This window comes from Sus scrofa, chromosome 4 (genome assembly GCF_054392235.1).
Source record: "Sus scrofa isolate SSC_HxYL_T2T_F1_AM1 chromosome 4, Sscrofa_HxYL_maternal_Yorkshire_Landrace_v2.0, whole genome shotgun sequence".
Taxonomy (NCBI): domain Eukaryota; kingdom Metazoa; phylum Chordata; class Mammalia; order Artiodactyla; family Suidae; genus Sus; species Sus scrofa.
In genome coordinates, this window is record NC_139386.1 from 72,359,165 (window position 1) to 72,376,417 (window position 17,253).

At 39.5% G+C, this 17,253-nt stretch overlaps 1 protein-coding gene across 3 annotated transcripts in view; it reads right to left on the bottom strand.

The window, feature by feature from the left end:
- Window positions 1-14,190, bottom strand: part of LOC146403857 (uncharacterized) — a 76,319-nt gene extending 62,129 nt beyond the window's left edge. For 2 of the 3 annotated variants that reach the window (XM_085022287.1, XM_085022285.1), the window contains exon 1: window positions 13,475-14,190. In XM_085022287.1, coding sequence (XP_084878413.1) covers window positions 13,475-14,061 — 587 coding nt within the window. In that variant the 5' untranslated portion in view covers window positions 14,062-14,190. Of the gene's footprint in view, window positions 1-11,840; window positions 11,918-13,474 lie in introns of all 3 variants that reach the window. The other variant, XM_085022286.1, reaches the window with a different exon arrangement.
- Window positions 14,191-17,253: the final 3,063 nt, after the last annotated feature.

The following is a 17,253-nucleotide window of genomic DNA, read 5'->3' on the forward strand; positions in this document are numbered from 1 at the left end:
CGCTATCAAAATCCCTGGCATTTTTTCATAAATTGACAAGCTGATCCTATAATTCTTATGGAAATGAAATAGACCCAAAACAGTGAGTAATTTTGAAAAAGAACAAAGTTGGAGGACACACACTGCCTTGTTTCAAAACTTAACTACAAAGCCACATTAAGCTAATTAACAGAGTGTGGCACTGGCATAAAGACAGAGCTTTTCACTTATACGTGGAATCTAAAAAATAAAACAAATAAATGAATACAACAAAACAAACAGTCTTATAGATGCAGAACAAACTAGTGCTTACCAGTGGGAGGGAAGGAGGGGCAAAACAGGGGAAAGGAATTAGGAGGTACAAACTACTAGGTATAAGATAAATAAGATACAAGGTTGTAATGTACTACACAGGGAATATAAGCAATATTTTAAATGAATAAAATCTATAAAAATACAGAATTACTATATTGAAAACCTGAAACTACTGTAACATTGTAAGTCAACTACCCTTCAAAAAATAAAAATAAAAATAAATTTTTAGGGAATTCCCATGGTGGCACAGTGGGAATGAATCCGACTAGGAACCATGAAGTTGTGGGTTCAATCCCTGGCCTCGCTCAGTGGGTTAAGGATCCGGTATTGCTGTGAGCTGTGGTGTAGGCCAGCAGCTGCAGCTTGATTCGACCTGGGAATCTCCATATGTCACAGCTGCAGCCTTAAAAAGCAAATAAATAAATAAATTTTTAAAAAAGATAAAAAGAACAATAGACTACAAGTGAGAGTATGTGGATGCCGAAATGAGACAACTGCATATCCATATGCAAAAGAATAAAGCTGGACTCCTACCTCACTCTACAACAAAAAATTAACTTAAAATAGATCAAAGATCTAAAAGTAAGAGCTGAAACTATAAAGCTCTTACCAGAAACACAGTAGTAAATCTCTGTGACTTGGGTTAGGCAATAATTTCTTAGATATCTGACAAGACATCAAAAGTACAAATGACAAAAGAAAATAAACTGCACTTCACATCAAAATGAAAAACTTTAATGCTTCAAGAGAAACCATAAGGAAAATGAAAAAGTAAACCCACAAAATGGAAGAAAAATTTATAAATCATATAATATGCATCCAAAATATAAAGAGAACTCTTACAATTTAGCCAAAAAAAAAAAAAAAAAAGACAACTCATTGAAAAATGGGCAAAGGATCTGAATAGACATTTCTCCAAAGAATGTTACAAATGGCCAATAAGCACATGACAGATGCTCAACACTATTAGTCACTGGGAAAATGAAAGTCAAAACCTCAATGATATACACCACTTCACACCTACTAAAATGAGTAAAATCAAAAATGACAAACAAGTGGAGAAATCTGAACCCTCATACTATACTGGTGGAAGAGTAAAATAGTGTAGACACTGGAAAACAGCTTGGCAATTCTCCAAAGAGTTAAACAGTTACCATACAGCCCAGCAACTCTGCTCCTATGTATACACCCAAGAGAAATGAAGAGAGATGTTCATGCAAAAACCTGCACATAAATATTCACAGCATTATTCATAATTGCCAAAAGGTAGAAACAAAGCAACCGACTTTTTTTTTTTTTTTTTGTCTTTTTAGGGCTGCACCTGCAGCACATGGAGGTTCCCAGGCCGGGGGTTGAATGAGGAGCTGTAGCCACTGGCCTACACCACAGCCATAGCCACGCCAGATCCGAGCTGTGTCTGTGACCTACACCACAGTTCATGGCAATGCTGGATTCTTTCACCCACTGAGTGAAGCCAAGGATGGAACCTGTATCCTCATGGATGCTAGTCAGATTCACTTCCTCTGAGCCATGACAGGAACTCCCCAACTAACCACTAACAGATGAATAAACAAGCAAAGTATGGTGTGCTGATAAAATGGAATATTTTACAGCCATGAAAAGAAATGAAATACTACAGGCTACAGTGTGGGAACTTTAAAAACATTATGCCAAATGAAATAAACCAGTCACAAAAGACCACATATTTGCCAGAGGCTGTAAGGTAAGGGTGTTGGGGAATGAGGGACAAGTGACTGCTAATGAGCCCAGGGATTATTTTGGGGATAATGCAAATGCTCTGGAATTAGATAGTGGTTGATGTCTGTACAACTCTGTGACTAAACCACTGAACTGTACAACTGAAAAAGATTAATGTTGATATAACATTGTAAATCAATTATACTTTTAAAAAATGATTTTTGTTTTTGGGTTTTTTTTTTTTTTTTTTTTTTTTTTTTTTTTTTTTTGCCTTTTCTAGGGCCGCTCCCACAGCATATGGAGGTTCCCAGGCTAGGGGTCTGATCGGAGCTGTAGCCACCAGCCTACACCAGAGCCACAGCAATGCAGGATCCGAGCTGTGTCTGCAACCTACATCATAGCTCATGGCAATGCCGGATCCTTAACCCACTGAGCAAGGCCAGGGATCAAACTCGTAACCTCATGGTTCCTAGTCAGATTTGTTAACCACTGCGCCACGACGGGAACTCCTAAAAAATGTTTAAGGAATTCCCATTGTGGTAGAGCAGGTTACAAACCCAAGTGGTATCCATGAGGATGCAGGTTCAATCCCTGGCCTCGTTCAGTAGGTTAAGGATCCGGTGTTGCCGTGAGCTGTGGTATAGGTCACAGATTCGACTCAGGTCCATTGTTGCTGTGGCTGTGGCGCAGGCCAGCAGCTGCAGCTTGGATCTGACCCCTAGCCTGGGAACTTCCATATGCTGCAGGTATGGTCCTAAAAAGCAAAACACAAACAAAAAATTTTTTAAAAGATGAATGTATGGCATGTCAATTAAGTCTCAATAAAGCTGTTTTTCTCTCTAACGTATTAAGAGACTCCACTGTATGCTATGGGTTTATTCTGTCTTCTCCATTTACTTTCTGCAAACTTTTAACTTATTTTTACAGTGGGTTATACATTCACCTGATTAAGAAACCAAGAAAACATACAAGAGACACAGTGAAAAGTTTGCTTCCCACACCTGTCCCTCTCCACCCAGTTCTCATTAATACCTGTTAACTGCTTATGCATCCTTCTTTATGCATAAAGCAAACATATATTCTTTTTTTTTTCTTTTTCTACACAGAGGTTGCAGTTTATACCTACCATTCTGCATTTCAAAGGCAAAAAAAATTTTTTCTGGATCTCTTTAGGTTCGCACCTACAAGCACATGGAAGTTCCCAGGCTAGGAGTCAAATCTGAGCTGTACCTGCTGGCCTATACCACAGCCACAGAAACGCCAAATCGGAGCCATGTCTGTGACCTATACCACAGCTCACAGCAATACCGGATCCTTAACCAACTGAGCAAGACCAGGGATCAAACCTCATGGATACTAGTCAGATTTGTTACCGCTGAGCCATGACAAGAACTCCAAAAAGGCAAACTTTTAATCCCAAAATGTTCTAGTGAAAGTGTGAAAGTGAATAAAGGAAACCTCATTTAAAATTGTCAGAAGCAAAAATAAATAAATTGGTCTACCTCAAACTAAAAAGCTTTTGCACAGGGAAGGAAATTATCAACAAAATGAAAAGGCTGTCTACTGAATGGGAGGAAATATTTGCAAACAATATATCTGATAAGGGGCTAATATCCAAAATATACAAAGAACTCATACAACTCAACATCAATAACACAAACAACCCAATTAAAAAATGGGCAGAGGACCTGAACAGACACTTTTCCAAAGAAGACACATAGATGACCAATAGATACATGAAAATATGCTCAATATCACTAATCATCAGGGAAATTAAAGTCAAATGAGATATCTCCTCCCAGTGAGATATCACCTCATAGCTATTCTAGAATGGCTATCATCAAAAAGATAACGAATAACAAGTGTTGGTGAGGATGCAGAGAAAAAGAAACCTTCACGCACTGTTGGTGGGAATGTAAAATGGTACAGACACTATAGAACACAATATGGAGGTGCCTTAAAAATTTAAAAACAGAACTACTGTAAGATCCAACAATTTCACTACCGCATATTTTCCCGAAGAAAATAAAAATGCTAATTTGAAAAGATACATACACCCCATGTTCATCGCAGCATTATTTATAATAACCAAGACATGGAAGCAACCTAAGTGTCTATTAATAGATAAATGGATAAAGAAGATGTGGTATACGTACACAATGGAATACTATTCAGCCATAAAAAGAATGGCACCTGAAATACTGCCATTTATGACAACATGGATGGCCCTAGAGGATATTATGCTAGGCGAAATGAGCCAGACAGGACAAATATCATATGATTTTACTTACATGTGGTATCTGAAAAACAAAACAAATGAACAATCATAACAAAACAGAAACAGTCATAGAGAACAAACTGGTGGTTACCATAGGGGATGGGGGGGGTGGGGGATGAGGGAAACAGGTGAGAAAGAGGAAGAGGTTCAAACTTCCAGTTATAAAATAAGTTACAAGAATGTAACTTATACAGCAGAGGGGACAGAGTCAATGATACTGCAATAATTTTGTATGGTGACAGATGGTAACTGGACTAATCAAGAGAATCATTTTATAATGTATAAAAATATCAAATCACTAGGATATATGCCTGAAACTAATATAAGTCAATTATACTTCAATATTTTTTAAAATACAGGAGAAAAAACTGTAAATAATAATAATAAATAAAATTGAAATGTAAAATAAAATAATCAGGAAGCCCTGAAGGGGGAGCTCTGACACATTACCACTGGTGGATGCTAGAAGACCGCAATAGGAAGAAGCTTACTTTACTTACATACCTTCGCAGAAGAAAGGAAGGTCTTCTGCCTGCCCAGCATCTGCCCAGCCAAAGAGAAGTCACAAGAACAAAGCCAATAAGGAGCTGCCACCATCCTGAATTTTCACTCAGCTCCAATGGGATTTCTGTTCAAAAACAGCCCCTCTCAACTTCTCCTTTTGTCTATGAAAGACTGCTTCTTGCCTTTGTTTTCTGCATTTACCTACGGTTTACTATAGTTTGGATGTCCTAAATTGCAATTCTTCTGCTATTCCTGAGTAAATTCAATTTTGCTGCCTAAACCACTTACCTTTTTGTTTTAAAGGTTGACTAAAGCAAAAAATAAATTCAATGGGACTTTTGTTCACACCTCAGCAGACTTTTAAAAGGAGAACAGAAATAAATGATATTAATGTTAGTAAGAATCAAAAAAAAAAGGTTATCTATGGCAGAGACAAAAATCAAAGGGACGGGGCACAGTCTTACAAATCTTTTAAAAACTCTGCTAAAACATTGGAGTAGAATCTTTAATTTTAAAAAATCATTTCCTACAGACAAAAAAATTTTTAAACCAAATATCCATGAGAAGAGAGTGGAGGGTAAAAGGAGATGAATTAGAAATGAAGAGTAAGGTACTGATATCAGAATGGACTAAAATGTCAACTAAGCACAACTATGTACATTAGAAGTACAAAACTAAGAACCAATTTTTTTTAATTATAGTAAAGAATGTTTATGAATGGTGGTCCAAGTGTAAATAAGCCAATAATACAGTGCTTTTATGTTTAAGCCATTATCAATCTTAGTACCATGTTGTTTGGAAGCTGAATAAAAATGTCTTTTCAAAGCCTTTTCATTCATGTTCATGAAAAAATAAGCCTTTACTCTCAGTGCAGCATTAGTAGCTATTATTGCCTTGGTGTTTGACCCAAGCACCTTTACAAGTGAGCTGAAGCTGGTATGGAGCCTCTCTCAAGAGGCTCCAGCGACACCCTAACATTCCTGCAGCCAGCACTGCTTCTTCTCTAATTTCCCCTGATGGCAGGCTGATCTACACACACTTCTCACTAATGCATTTCTCTGTTGATGCAAAGTCTGGAAGGGAAGGGTTTGGAATCTTGACACGCTCGCTACTTCTTAAAGACTGCTAATTTTTGGGCTTAGATAATCTTAAGTCTTCAAATTACTTAAAAACAAAGAGATTGTTTTTAAACCAGATACCTAGAACTTCAGATGTATTTTCTGAAGGGAACTGTGGTCTTATGTAGAAGTTAGCTTTCAAGACCAAAACACTTGGAGTTCCCATCGTGGCTCAGAGGCAATAAACCCGACTAATATCCATGAGGACGTGGGTTTGAGCCCTGGCCTCACTCCATGGGTTAAGGCCGTGAGCTGCAGCACAGGTTACAGATGGGGCTCAGATCTGGCATTGCTGTGGCTGTGGTGTAGGCCAGCAGCTACAGCTCTGATTCAACCCCTACCCTGGGAACTTCCATATGCTGCAGGTGCAGCCCTAAAAAGAAAAGAAAAAAAAAGGACCAAAACACTCTCTATTCAACCTATAATGTGGCTAACGTCTTTAACGGGGGGTGGGGGAATAGCACAAAGCAATGCTATTTCAATGAGACAAACAAACAAACAAAATTATAAATAGTTTTAAATTTCATCGTACATGCCAATGCTTAAGGAAAAACAGCTTATTTAGAGAAGAGGAGGTGGGTGGGGACTTCAGTGGAAACTCTGAAAAGAATTACTGGGTATCCTCAACCACTAGTTCTTTATAATGTCTACCTTTCCTCCCAAACTAAAAGCTTTCCTTTTCCTTATTAAAGGCTTGTTCTTAACTGTATCACCATGATTAGAATCTTTTCTTGCTCAAGACCAAAATGAAGAGAGAAGGGTAGAGAAACAACAGAAGAAATTTTCTTAAGGAAAAAAACTGGTAAAAGAACAAAGTTAAAAGGGGGACAAAACTCTCAGAAACTGGGGGAAGGCCACAAAAGGTTACAGGAGAAAAGTGTGGGTAACAGCTTGGCACATGCACTGTTTGAGAAGAAAAGGGGGTAAGAGTTTAGCCCAGACAGATGTTGTCTGGAAAAACTGGTGGAGTTAGTAACTAGGGAGCTGTACGCATGAAATTACACTAAATCAAGTGTTACTAACTCTGAGATGACCTGTATATAATATAAGAGGATCACAAGAAGCTTCAAGGTCACTTGTTCCTACCATTGGAGGGAGCTGTGTTAAACCAATTACTTCAAACAATGTACTCATCATTAGGAGACTATTTCTTAACATCTAAAGTTCAACTGTTGTAATTTTTAACTGAATTCAACACTTCCTTTGGTGCAGGTCTATTATTTCTGCTTTTCCTTTAGTGATCATAATTGATTATATATATTTATGTACTCTGTCATTTCTTAAATATCTCGGGTTTTTTTTAAGCGTTATTGGAATATAGCTGTCTTACAAAGTTGTGTTAATTTCAGGCGTAGGGCAATATACCATGTATTTTTTTTTCTTTTTATGGTACACCTGTGGCCTATGGAATTTCCCCAGGCTAGGGGCTGAATCTGAGCTACAGAGGCCTACCCTACAGCCACAGCAACACAGTATCCGATCTGCATCTGTGATCTCTGCCTCAGCTTGCAGCAATGCTGGATCCTTAATCCACTGAGCAAGGCCAGGGATCAAACTTGCATCCTCATGGATACTATGTGGAGTTCTTAACCTGCTGAGCCACAACTCCTATCTTGTATTTTAAATGTACTTAAAATACAAATATTAACTGACCTCCATCAGAAGGATATACGATATGGATTTGTTGGTCCATCCACCACACCCTCACCTCATCCCCCTGATGAGCAGTAGCATAAATTTCCAGTAATGTTATCTAGGTTTGGAGTATGGCAGGTGGCCAGGAAATACTGTAAAATAACTGGTTCAAAAGGGCCTGGAATCTATGACGTTGGTTGAGTTGACTAAATAAACATGACTCTCTAACCAACAAAGCAAGCCTGTGTAGGAGAAAATTTTTAATGGCACTGGGAGTATGGATCTAGACACAAAAATGAATGTTTAGAAAGATAAACTCTAAACTGCAAATAGTGATTATTGAATGGTAGGTTTACTAATGTCTTATTTTCTCTTTTTCTTAAAAATGCATTTCTTTGATGATTTAAATATTTTTAAAAAGACACAAAAGAGTGAACATATAGAGAATAGAAACACAAAAATGGGTAAATTATTAACTACAAAGTAGAACACTATGCAGCTGTCAAACCAATGATGGAGGTCTACAGATGTCCATGATAAAATGTTAAATAACAGATAAAAGGACAATCTGTGTGGAATGATTCCCATTTTTTTAAACGTCATATATATTTACAGATACATAAATTTATATAAGCATGGGGGGGAATCCAGAAGGATATAAAAACCCAGCAGTGTTTACTGTAGGCAAGATTAGAATAGAGAGAGCGTATTTCTTACTTCATATGCTTCTCAGTCGCCTGAATTTAAGGGCATACCTTTTTAATTAAAATAATATTTAAAAAAATACAAGAGACAAAATTAAAATAAAAATGAGAAAAAAGATAATTGCTTTTGTGGGAAACTAAGAAACTAAAAATATGATTCTTATATTCTCTTTTAGCTGGTCATATATATAATACACATGTGCGTTAGATTATACAGTTATGCACGGGTCCCATATATATATATGTCTGCAAGTGTCGTAGCTGAGTTGGAAATCGGATTATTTTAGGTTAACTTTGATCTGCTTTTCTTTTAAAAACAGGGAGGTAAATAACTAGAGAAATAAAAGTTCCCTCTCATTTTTCAATTCAAGCAAGCAATCAGTTAAGTTCTTAGTGAAGCCCCAATTTACTTGAGGACTTTTCATCCCAACAGTCTGTATAGTCCATCAGTGAGTCTGATTCTGTATATGACTATATTATATATGAAGTCCATTTTCCCTACAGAAAAAAAAAAAAGTTGGGTATAGACTAGCATAGCAAATCCATCAGGACTCTGGAAGAAATTAACCTGAGCCAAATTCATTACTACCTGCTTTGTAAACACAATGGCATTTGTTTAAAACGACAAAACAGGCCAAAGAATGACATTATCTCAACATTATAGGCATTCTCAAAAAAGAGCAAGTCTTTTTAAAAGGTACAAAATCCATGTCTTTGCTCAATCAAAAGCCTGTCAAACCATCTCTACTTTCAAGTTAAAAGCCACTAAACTACCTCTACATTTTAATCATCTGCAAACAAACTCACTTTGTGAAATGAGTTGAGGAAGAAACAGCTGCCTACAATGACACTTCTGAACGTGGTGGTACAAAGGACGTGTGCCCACCAACATCATATGCCAAGAGATGCTTCTAATCCTTGCCAGACTTTCTTTGATCCCATGTAAGTTTTCCCTGTACTTATGGCCCAGTTGCAGGGGGCAGAGCAGCCTTCTGCATGAATCCTCCACCGTGAGATCTAAGATTTCTTACTTCACCTACACACCTCCCATTTTCCACCTTACATATTATCAATCTCTTACCCTACAATAATTCCCCTTACATAATCATATACACAGCCCCTCTTTCACTCATTCCCAACCCCCACCCAAGGTAAACAGATTTAGGTGTTGACTAACAGAAGAAACAGCGGCTACAAAGATGAACTAAGGCAGGTTTTCAGGACCTGTAGAAAACAGGAAAGGCCCTGAGAAATTGGACAAGTGCAAGAATATTACACACTACACTAATTCCCTTTGAAAACTCCCTGGCTCGGCTTCAAACAGGCAATAACATGTCACTGGCTGATGCTCTGAATTGGCCTCCAACATCAGATGTCCATCGTCTTCAACGATGACAATTAACCCAAAGTTAGCACTAAGTTAAAATTACTTTGATGTGAATTACAAGATGTGGAATGAGCACCACCTTTCTCCACCAATTTTTTTTTCTAAGTGCAATGACAACAAAGATTTAACATACATAAGGAATGCAATAGGTAAAGGAAAACAGAGGCACTGAGTCTCTTAAAATAATGTGGGAGCTGTTTCTGTCAGGAATAACACGTTACATAATTTGAGTTTCATGAATCAGCAGTTCAGTCAGTAATTTACATGAATTTTTTAAAAAGAGGGGGAAAAACTCTGAGGATTTGGAAAAGGTAAAGTGGTTTCTGAAAGAAGGCAGGTTTCAAAAGTATTTTATTCCACCTCCACTTGACAGGCAGATGACTCAGTTTGGCTTCATTAAGGGTTTCTTACCACCTAATACCCGTCATGGGAAAGGCCTCTCATTTTCCCCCACAGCCTTTCCCAGTTCCTCCCACCAGGTAATGGCCAGTACTTTCCTCCCTCATTGAAAGTTATCCATCTGGAGGCAACATACTTTAGGACACAGAGAGTTGTGTTGAGGGGTTTGTTTTTTTTAAAAGAGACCCTTTATCTTAAAGCAATTGCAACACCTCAGGAGTTCCCATTGTGGCACAGTGGGTTAAAGATCCTGGGTTGCTACAGCTGTGGAGTAGGTCACAGCTGTGGCTCCAACTGAATCCCTGGCAGGAGAACTTCCATATGCGATGGGTGTAGCAAAAAAAAAGTAATTGCAACACTTCAAAAAACACAGTAGTGATGTCAGACACTTCGAAAAAAGTTATAATATCTATGATCACTATGTTTGAACTTGATCATAAACCTAGGTAGCTTGAGTTCACGTCGTACATTGAAAGCCTAGAGTGATTTGCAGTCCTTAAAAATGAGCTTAAATGAGCAGAGAGAGACAAGAAAGCTGTCTCAAACACAAACACTAAAACCATGTGTCCAGTCTTAACTCTCTGCAAATCAGAGGGGGAAAGGAGGATGCTTGAGAAAGGAAAAAAATAACTGACCTATTCATTTTCAAACACCAGAGATGATAAATCCCAAGATATGAGTCAAAGAGTACTCTATCTAATCCCTTTTGTAAAAAATAATTGTAGCAGATACTGTTTGAAATAACAGAGAGACGTCGGATTAGGCTTGACAATCTCTTTGGCACAAATCAACTATGGTATGTTAGAGGCATATAATGGTTTTTCGGGGGTTTTTTGTTGTTTTGTTTTTGGTCTTTTTAAGGCCGCACCTGCGGCATATGGAGGTTCCCAGGATAGGGGTCCAATTAGAGCTACAGCTACAGGCTTGCACCACAGCCACAGCAACACCAGATCTGAGCCGCATCTGCAACCTGCACCACAGCTCACAGCAATGCTGGATCCTTAACCCACCAAGTGAGGCCAGGGATCGAACCTGCGTCCTCATGGATACTAGTCAGATTTATTTCCACTGAGCCACGACGGGAACTCCAAGAGGCATAATGTTTTGAAATAGCAAGAAATCTGAAGTCACTGGGCATCATTCATTCCACCGATGTTTAATACATGCTGGCACGTGCCAGGCATTGTCCACACACCTGCTCTCCATTCAAGTTCTGCCTCTTACTGGCTGAGCAATCCTGACTAAAGCATTTTAATATTTCTATGATTCAGTTTCCTCATCTGTAAAAACAGGAATAAAAAAATGGCTACCAACCTCACCAGGTCTCTCTGAAGAGCAAATAAGTATATCTGGAAGTACTTTATAAATGATGAAAGTGTTAGTTGTCATTTGGTTGAATTGAATTCATGAATGTCTGCTGTACCATAAACTTAGAGGAAAGTGAACCTTCCTGCTTCCAGGAGGCACTTCATAATCTCATTAAATAAGGCTTAGAGCATCATTTAATCATCTCCCTGGAAATATAAGTATATGAAACAGAGAGAAAGCTAGTACAGATTTTTTTTTCTTTTTATAGCCACACCTGTGACATATGGAAGTTCCCAGGTCAGGGGTAGAGTCAGAGCCACAGCTAGAGCCCACAACACTGCCACAGCAACACCAGCTCCTCCACCCACTGAGCGGCCAGAGATCAAACCTGCATTCTCACCAAGACTATGTTGGATCTTTAACCCATTGAGCCACAATGGGATCTCCTGATGCACAGATTTTGACATTAGATTCATAATCACCATAACGACAAGAACCATGTTGATTTTATTTACCATTTGAGGTTTCAATCTGGCCATCAGGCCAAGGCACGATGAAGAGGATGTTTAATTCTGGAAAATATTCTATGTACCTGCAAATCACAAAAATGGTTACCTACACAGTTGACCCATCAACTCAATGTTACCTCTAGCAAATGACAGTAAAAGTACAAAGCATTATTTGTTATGTTGATGTGTTCAAGTAAAATGTTCTATTTTATAGTATATTTCAAGTTCAGTCTGATCCTCGTTTATCACATTAACTGTCAAACATATTAGGAAGGAAACAAAATTAGGCTCACTTCAGTGGCAGCTGAAGAAATGTGGAAGTTCTGGTCTCTTGAGGGTTAGCTAAGGATGGGCACTACAGCAGTTAAGAAGGACCACCTTATAGAAGATGCCAGGGATCTGGCCAAAGACCTAGAAAGAAGAGGTGCCATTCCCATTCCTCTAGACTCCTTTCCCTCAGGGAGAGGAGGGGTGTCGTCTTGCTTAGAGGACTGGAAGCCAAGAGGGCCAGAAGGCACACCCAGTCCTAAAATATGCCTGAAAACTTCCTCTCATGTTTCTAGCTCTTGCAGCAACATTCGGGAAACTGAAGTACCCGCAGCCTCTTCATTGCTAGAACCGCTATGATTTAACATTTTGAGTTCATCATTTGAGTTAATATTTATAAAGCACTTAGAAAGAGCCTAACACATAGTAAGAGCTGTCTAAGTGTTTGTCAAATAAATAAAGCACTTCACAGATTGGTTGGGTGAATTATCAACCCAGTGACCAAGTAGAGATTCAAAACACACAACAGTCTAATCTTTTTTACCTTGATAAAGACTTAGAAACTGTTGTGCTCTGTATTTATCCCTGTATCTCAAGTATGCCCCATGTAATCTTGCACAGAACTGAAATTCTACTCATGGTTCAGAAGTCACTGCGCAAAATGAAACAATGAAGAGTTTAAGTATCAAGGGATGAATTCTTTCTCTCTTCAACACTTCCAAGTAACCACCACTAAAAATCACAAAACCAAAAAATCTCAAAGCATTTCTAGATGGCACATACCAATGCTAAAATTGCGGGAATCCATAGAGCCAAATGCACTTTAAAGGAGATGGAAAGGGTTCAAATCACAGGGAACTTAAAGGGTAGCCACGCATTAAAGCCTCAGACCAAAGATCCGCCGACCACAGGTTAATGATTTCCGCACCCTCCGCTCACGAGGCCTGTTCCACCTGGGTCCTCACAGGTAACCCGAACCCACTCTCGACCTCAGGTGGGGGGTCGCCCACCCTCCGGGCTAACGCAGCTGCGCTCTCGGGGCAACAACATCCGTCCTCCACGACACCACTTGGGCGTGTAGGAATTGGAAAGCGGAATCTGAGTTCACCTCGAGGAAACAAAGACCACAAACTCTCAGAGTCGAGGGCGGCGGGGTACACGGCTTTTGCATTCTGACCCACCCGGAGGTTTCCCGGCGGAGGGAGGCGGCGCCGCCAGGGGACGCGGGAAAGTCACGTTTGCTGCGAAGAGAGGCGGCTGTCGAGGCCTGGGCACCCCACGCCCCAACCCGTCACACCACCCGGGGGCTCCAACGCCGGCTCCGACGCTCGCGGACCCTGTCGCTGCCCCGATTCCGCCAGCCCCATACCTACCCGGTTCCGCGGCGTTGCCTCCCCGCGCGGCGTGCGCGGAGCCGAGCGCACTCGCGCTTCCTCCTTCCCGGCAGGGCCGCCGGGCGCTGGCGTTTCCTCCCTGACGCGTCACGGCGGCCGGCTCCTCCCGCGGGCTGCGCGGGGCGGCCGGGGACAGACGTGCGACCGCTCCAGGCCGAGAGGCGGCCCGCGCCGGGCTGGTCGGAGCGGCTCAGGCCCGCCGCGTCCCAGCCGCGGAGCCCGGCTCTTCTTGCGCTTCCCGGAGGACCCCCGCAAAGGCGCCGGCGCAGCGCAAGGTCCGGCCCCCGCCCCGCCGCGGGCGCAAAGTTCAGGGGACCCCGCGGGATCCCATCTAGAGGCTCGGACTCCGGCGTTTCCCGCCGCGCCGCTGAGTGAGCGGTGCCTTGGGGCCCAGGAGTCGCGGGGGCGGGCGGACTGGGGCACTTGACCCTGGTGCGCGCAGGGAGCAGGACCGCCGGCGGGAAAGAGCCCCCCGAGATGGCCTGATGGCGGGCTGATGCTTTGGTGTAAACTGGAAACTTAGGTGAATAATATCCAGATAATTTAGAGGGACAACTATGCTTCATTTAGCATTATTTGAACAGTTTTCTACTTTTTCATCAGCAGAGTTTTGGCCTTTCTAAGACAGAAGAGTGCTTTCGTACAGTGGCAGAGCCTGTGAACAGAGAAATTTCCTTTCCACACATCTTTTTAGATCTCTATCTCTCTGTGGTATTCCTCTTAATCTCCAAGTCAGCTAAGGGCACACTTTACAGCTTCTTATTACTCTTTCTTATTCTTTAAATATACAAGTTGCCCTTTAGAGCCATATATATATATATATATTTTTTTTTTTTTTTTTTTTTTCTTCTTCTTCTTCCCGGATTGGGTAAAGAGAGGTGCAGAAGGTGTACGTGATCCAGTGGGTGTGGAGTAAAGTGGTCAAGATTTTGGAGTAGAGTGATTTGGGGTTTTGGTTTTGCCCGACAACAATTTAGGTTTTATCAGGTATTACTTGAAAGATAGGCTCAAACCACTATTTAAAGAATCCCATGTGCATATCATGTTTCAGATTTTGAGGCATTGATCTATACTTCAGATTATATGATTCTAGGGAATTTGCCACAAATCTAGGAACAAATAAACTTCCAAAGGTAATTAATTAGAGGAACTGTGATTTATGTGTGGCTTCCCTAAATTCAGGGGATATTTCCTTATGTTTAAAATATTCAAAAATTTCGTCCCACAGGTAAAGATAAGAATATTCATTTTTGATGTCAATTACTATCATATGGCCTTCTCCTTCTTAAGGAAAATGATTGTGAATCAAATACTTCTATACTTCAAAACACAGTAATCCTACAGAACTTTCTAAAACAATGATTTTCAGTGGCATACAGAAGTGTATATAAAATACTGTAGATTTTATTAAACCCAGTAAATATAAATCAATACATTGTCAGTGGTCCTTTATGTGTTTTCATTGTGATCCACACAAAGCAATCCACACAATAAGGCATAAAGGAGCTAAAGAATTTCCTCCCTTGTAACAAAATCAACAAGTGATCAGAGTGACTCTTAATTAAAGCCATATTCACAGTACTGAAAAATTTCTCCGACAAAAGGAAGTTTTGTGACAATGAACTCCAAGTGAAATGACATCATTCTCGCTTCAGAGACAAATACCTGGCTATCACTGCTTTTCAACTTTTTTCTTTTGTTTGAAAAACAAACATCTGGGAAACATTACATTTCCAAGATAAATTTGTCCTCCTGCCCTGAATACACACACACACACACACACATTTCAAGACAAGAAGGTTGGAGAACCACTTTCTACTGATAAGACATTAGGTATTTTGCCTTTATTACCTGGGAGCTACAATCTAATAGCTTGATCTCTCAGAACACTAGAGGGCTAAATATATTCACAGACTATTAAAGGGCTTTTTCACTTAAAAGTTAAGGCCACACTTTAAGCCTGATCACTTTGACTAATCATATTCACCTGTAGATATAGATCTCCATTTTCCTTTGTTTCCAATTTCTTCTAGGTTTATACTGTAAAAGAAAAGTTGTATGTTCAGCAATATCTAGTTGATATTTATGCCTTTATAAAAGGTTTCATGTAAATTCATGTATATACGTTTTTTAAGTAGAGAAAGTTCATGGCATGCAGAAGTTCTAGGGTTAGGGATCAAACCCAACCCACAGCAGTGATGACGCTGGATCCCTAACCCACCAAAATATTAGGGAACTCCTGAGGAAAGTTTTTTGTTAGACTCTGGGTTCCAATATCTGGGTTTGGAAATATTCTGTTCAAGCATATAGGGCAAATATTTTGTCATTTTATCCATAATGTAGAAATTATGAGTGCAAGCTTTGAAATTGGACAGGCCCAGGTTTAAGCTGTGGCTCTGCCACTTTCTACTTGAAAGAAATTGTTTCACCTCTCTGAGCAATGGTTTCATCTGGAACTCAAGGATAATAGTACTTTTTCCTCCTCAGTAAAACCGATAATAATAGTGCTTACTCATGAAATCACTATATGAGGATCACATGAATGCAGTAGAATGCATGGAACATATTACCAATTGACTGCTATTGTCATTGTCATCATTATTAGCTCTAACACAGATATAAAAATGCCAATAGTTAATATTTCATTTGTACTACTATATAGAATGGTCAGTTTTTAGAGTTTTGCATTTTTTGTAGAAGTCCTAAAAGTAAAATCATAAGTCTTTTATGAAAAAAACATAAAAGAAATACTAAAATAGTTATGTTCAGAATTTTAGAAAATTGGACTGACAATACTGTAAACTACTGACCCAAACATTAAAAAAAAAAAACTCCAAAAACGAAAACTACCTAACCAGGTAATATAATATTTCTTTTTATTTTACTTTATTTTATTTTATTTTTTTGCTTTTTAGGGCCGCACCCTCAGCATATGGAGTTTCCCAGGCTGGGGGTCGAATTGGAGCTACAGCTGCCAGCCTACACCACAGCTCACAGCAATACCAGATCCTCAACCCACTGAGTGAGGCCAGAGAGCAACCTCATGGTTCCTAGTTGGATTTGTTTATGCTGCGCCACAACGGGAACTCCAGTATTTCTTTTTAAATAATATATTCTAATGAGATGAATGCTTGGTTTTCATTCTCTCCTCGAAATGGAAAACATTTTCTCTAATATGGTCACTGATAGGGAACAATTATGACTTTTTATATCATAATAAAATCCTCTGTTATTTGTATTTATTTTACTATAAACTTGGAAGAGTTGAGGAGCACAACAATACAGGATTATCACTTCCCTTAAGGAAAACAACTGATAAAATGGCAGTCACAGGACCTATATAACTTTATTCATAAGTCAGGTGGTAATGGAAGTGAGAGCCAGTAGGCCAGTATTCAATAGAATATTGGTGTTATAATAAGCAGATAAGTCAAGAGTAGAGAGGTAAGAGTAATGCTACCAACTACATGATTACGAAAGGAAAGAGGTTTTTGATTCAAAGTATGTGCATAGCTTTTATAGCACATTTTCCTTCATTCTACTATAGACTCATCTGCTTAAGTGGGTCAGACATCATGAATTGTTGCTCTAGTTCCCAGCTGTGTTTATCGGTTGATAAACCAATAACAATATCAACAACTTCAAAAAGAAGAAAAACATTTTTATTGGGAAAGTAGTTTAAGGCATAGTCCTAGACATGGGCTCAGAAAATAATTAACAAGAAAAACCTGCTGTGAAAATAAGTAAGACTCTGAGAA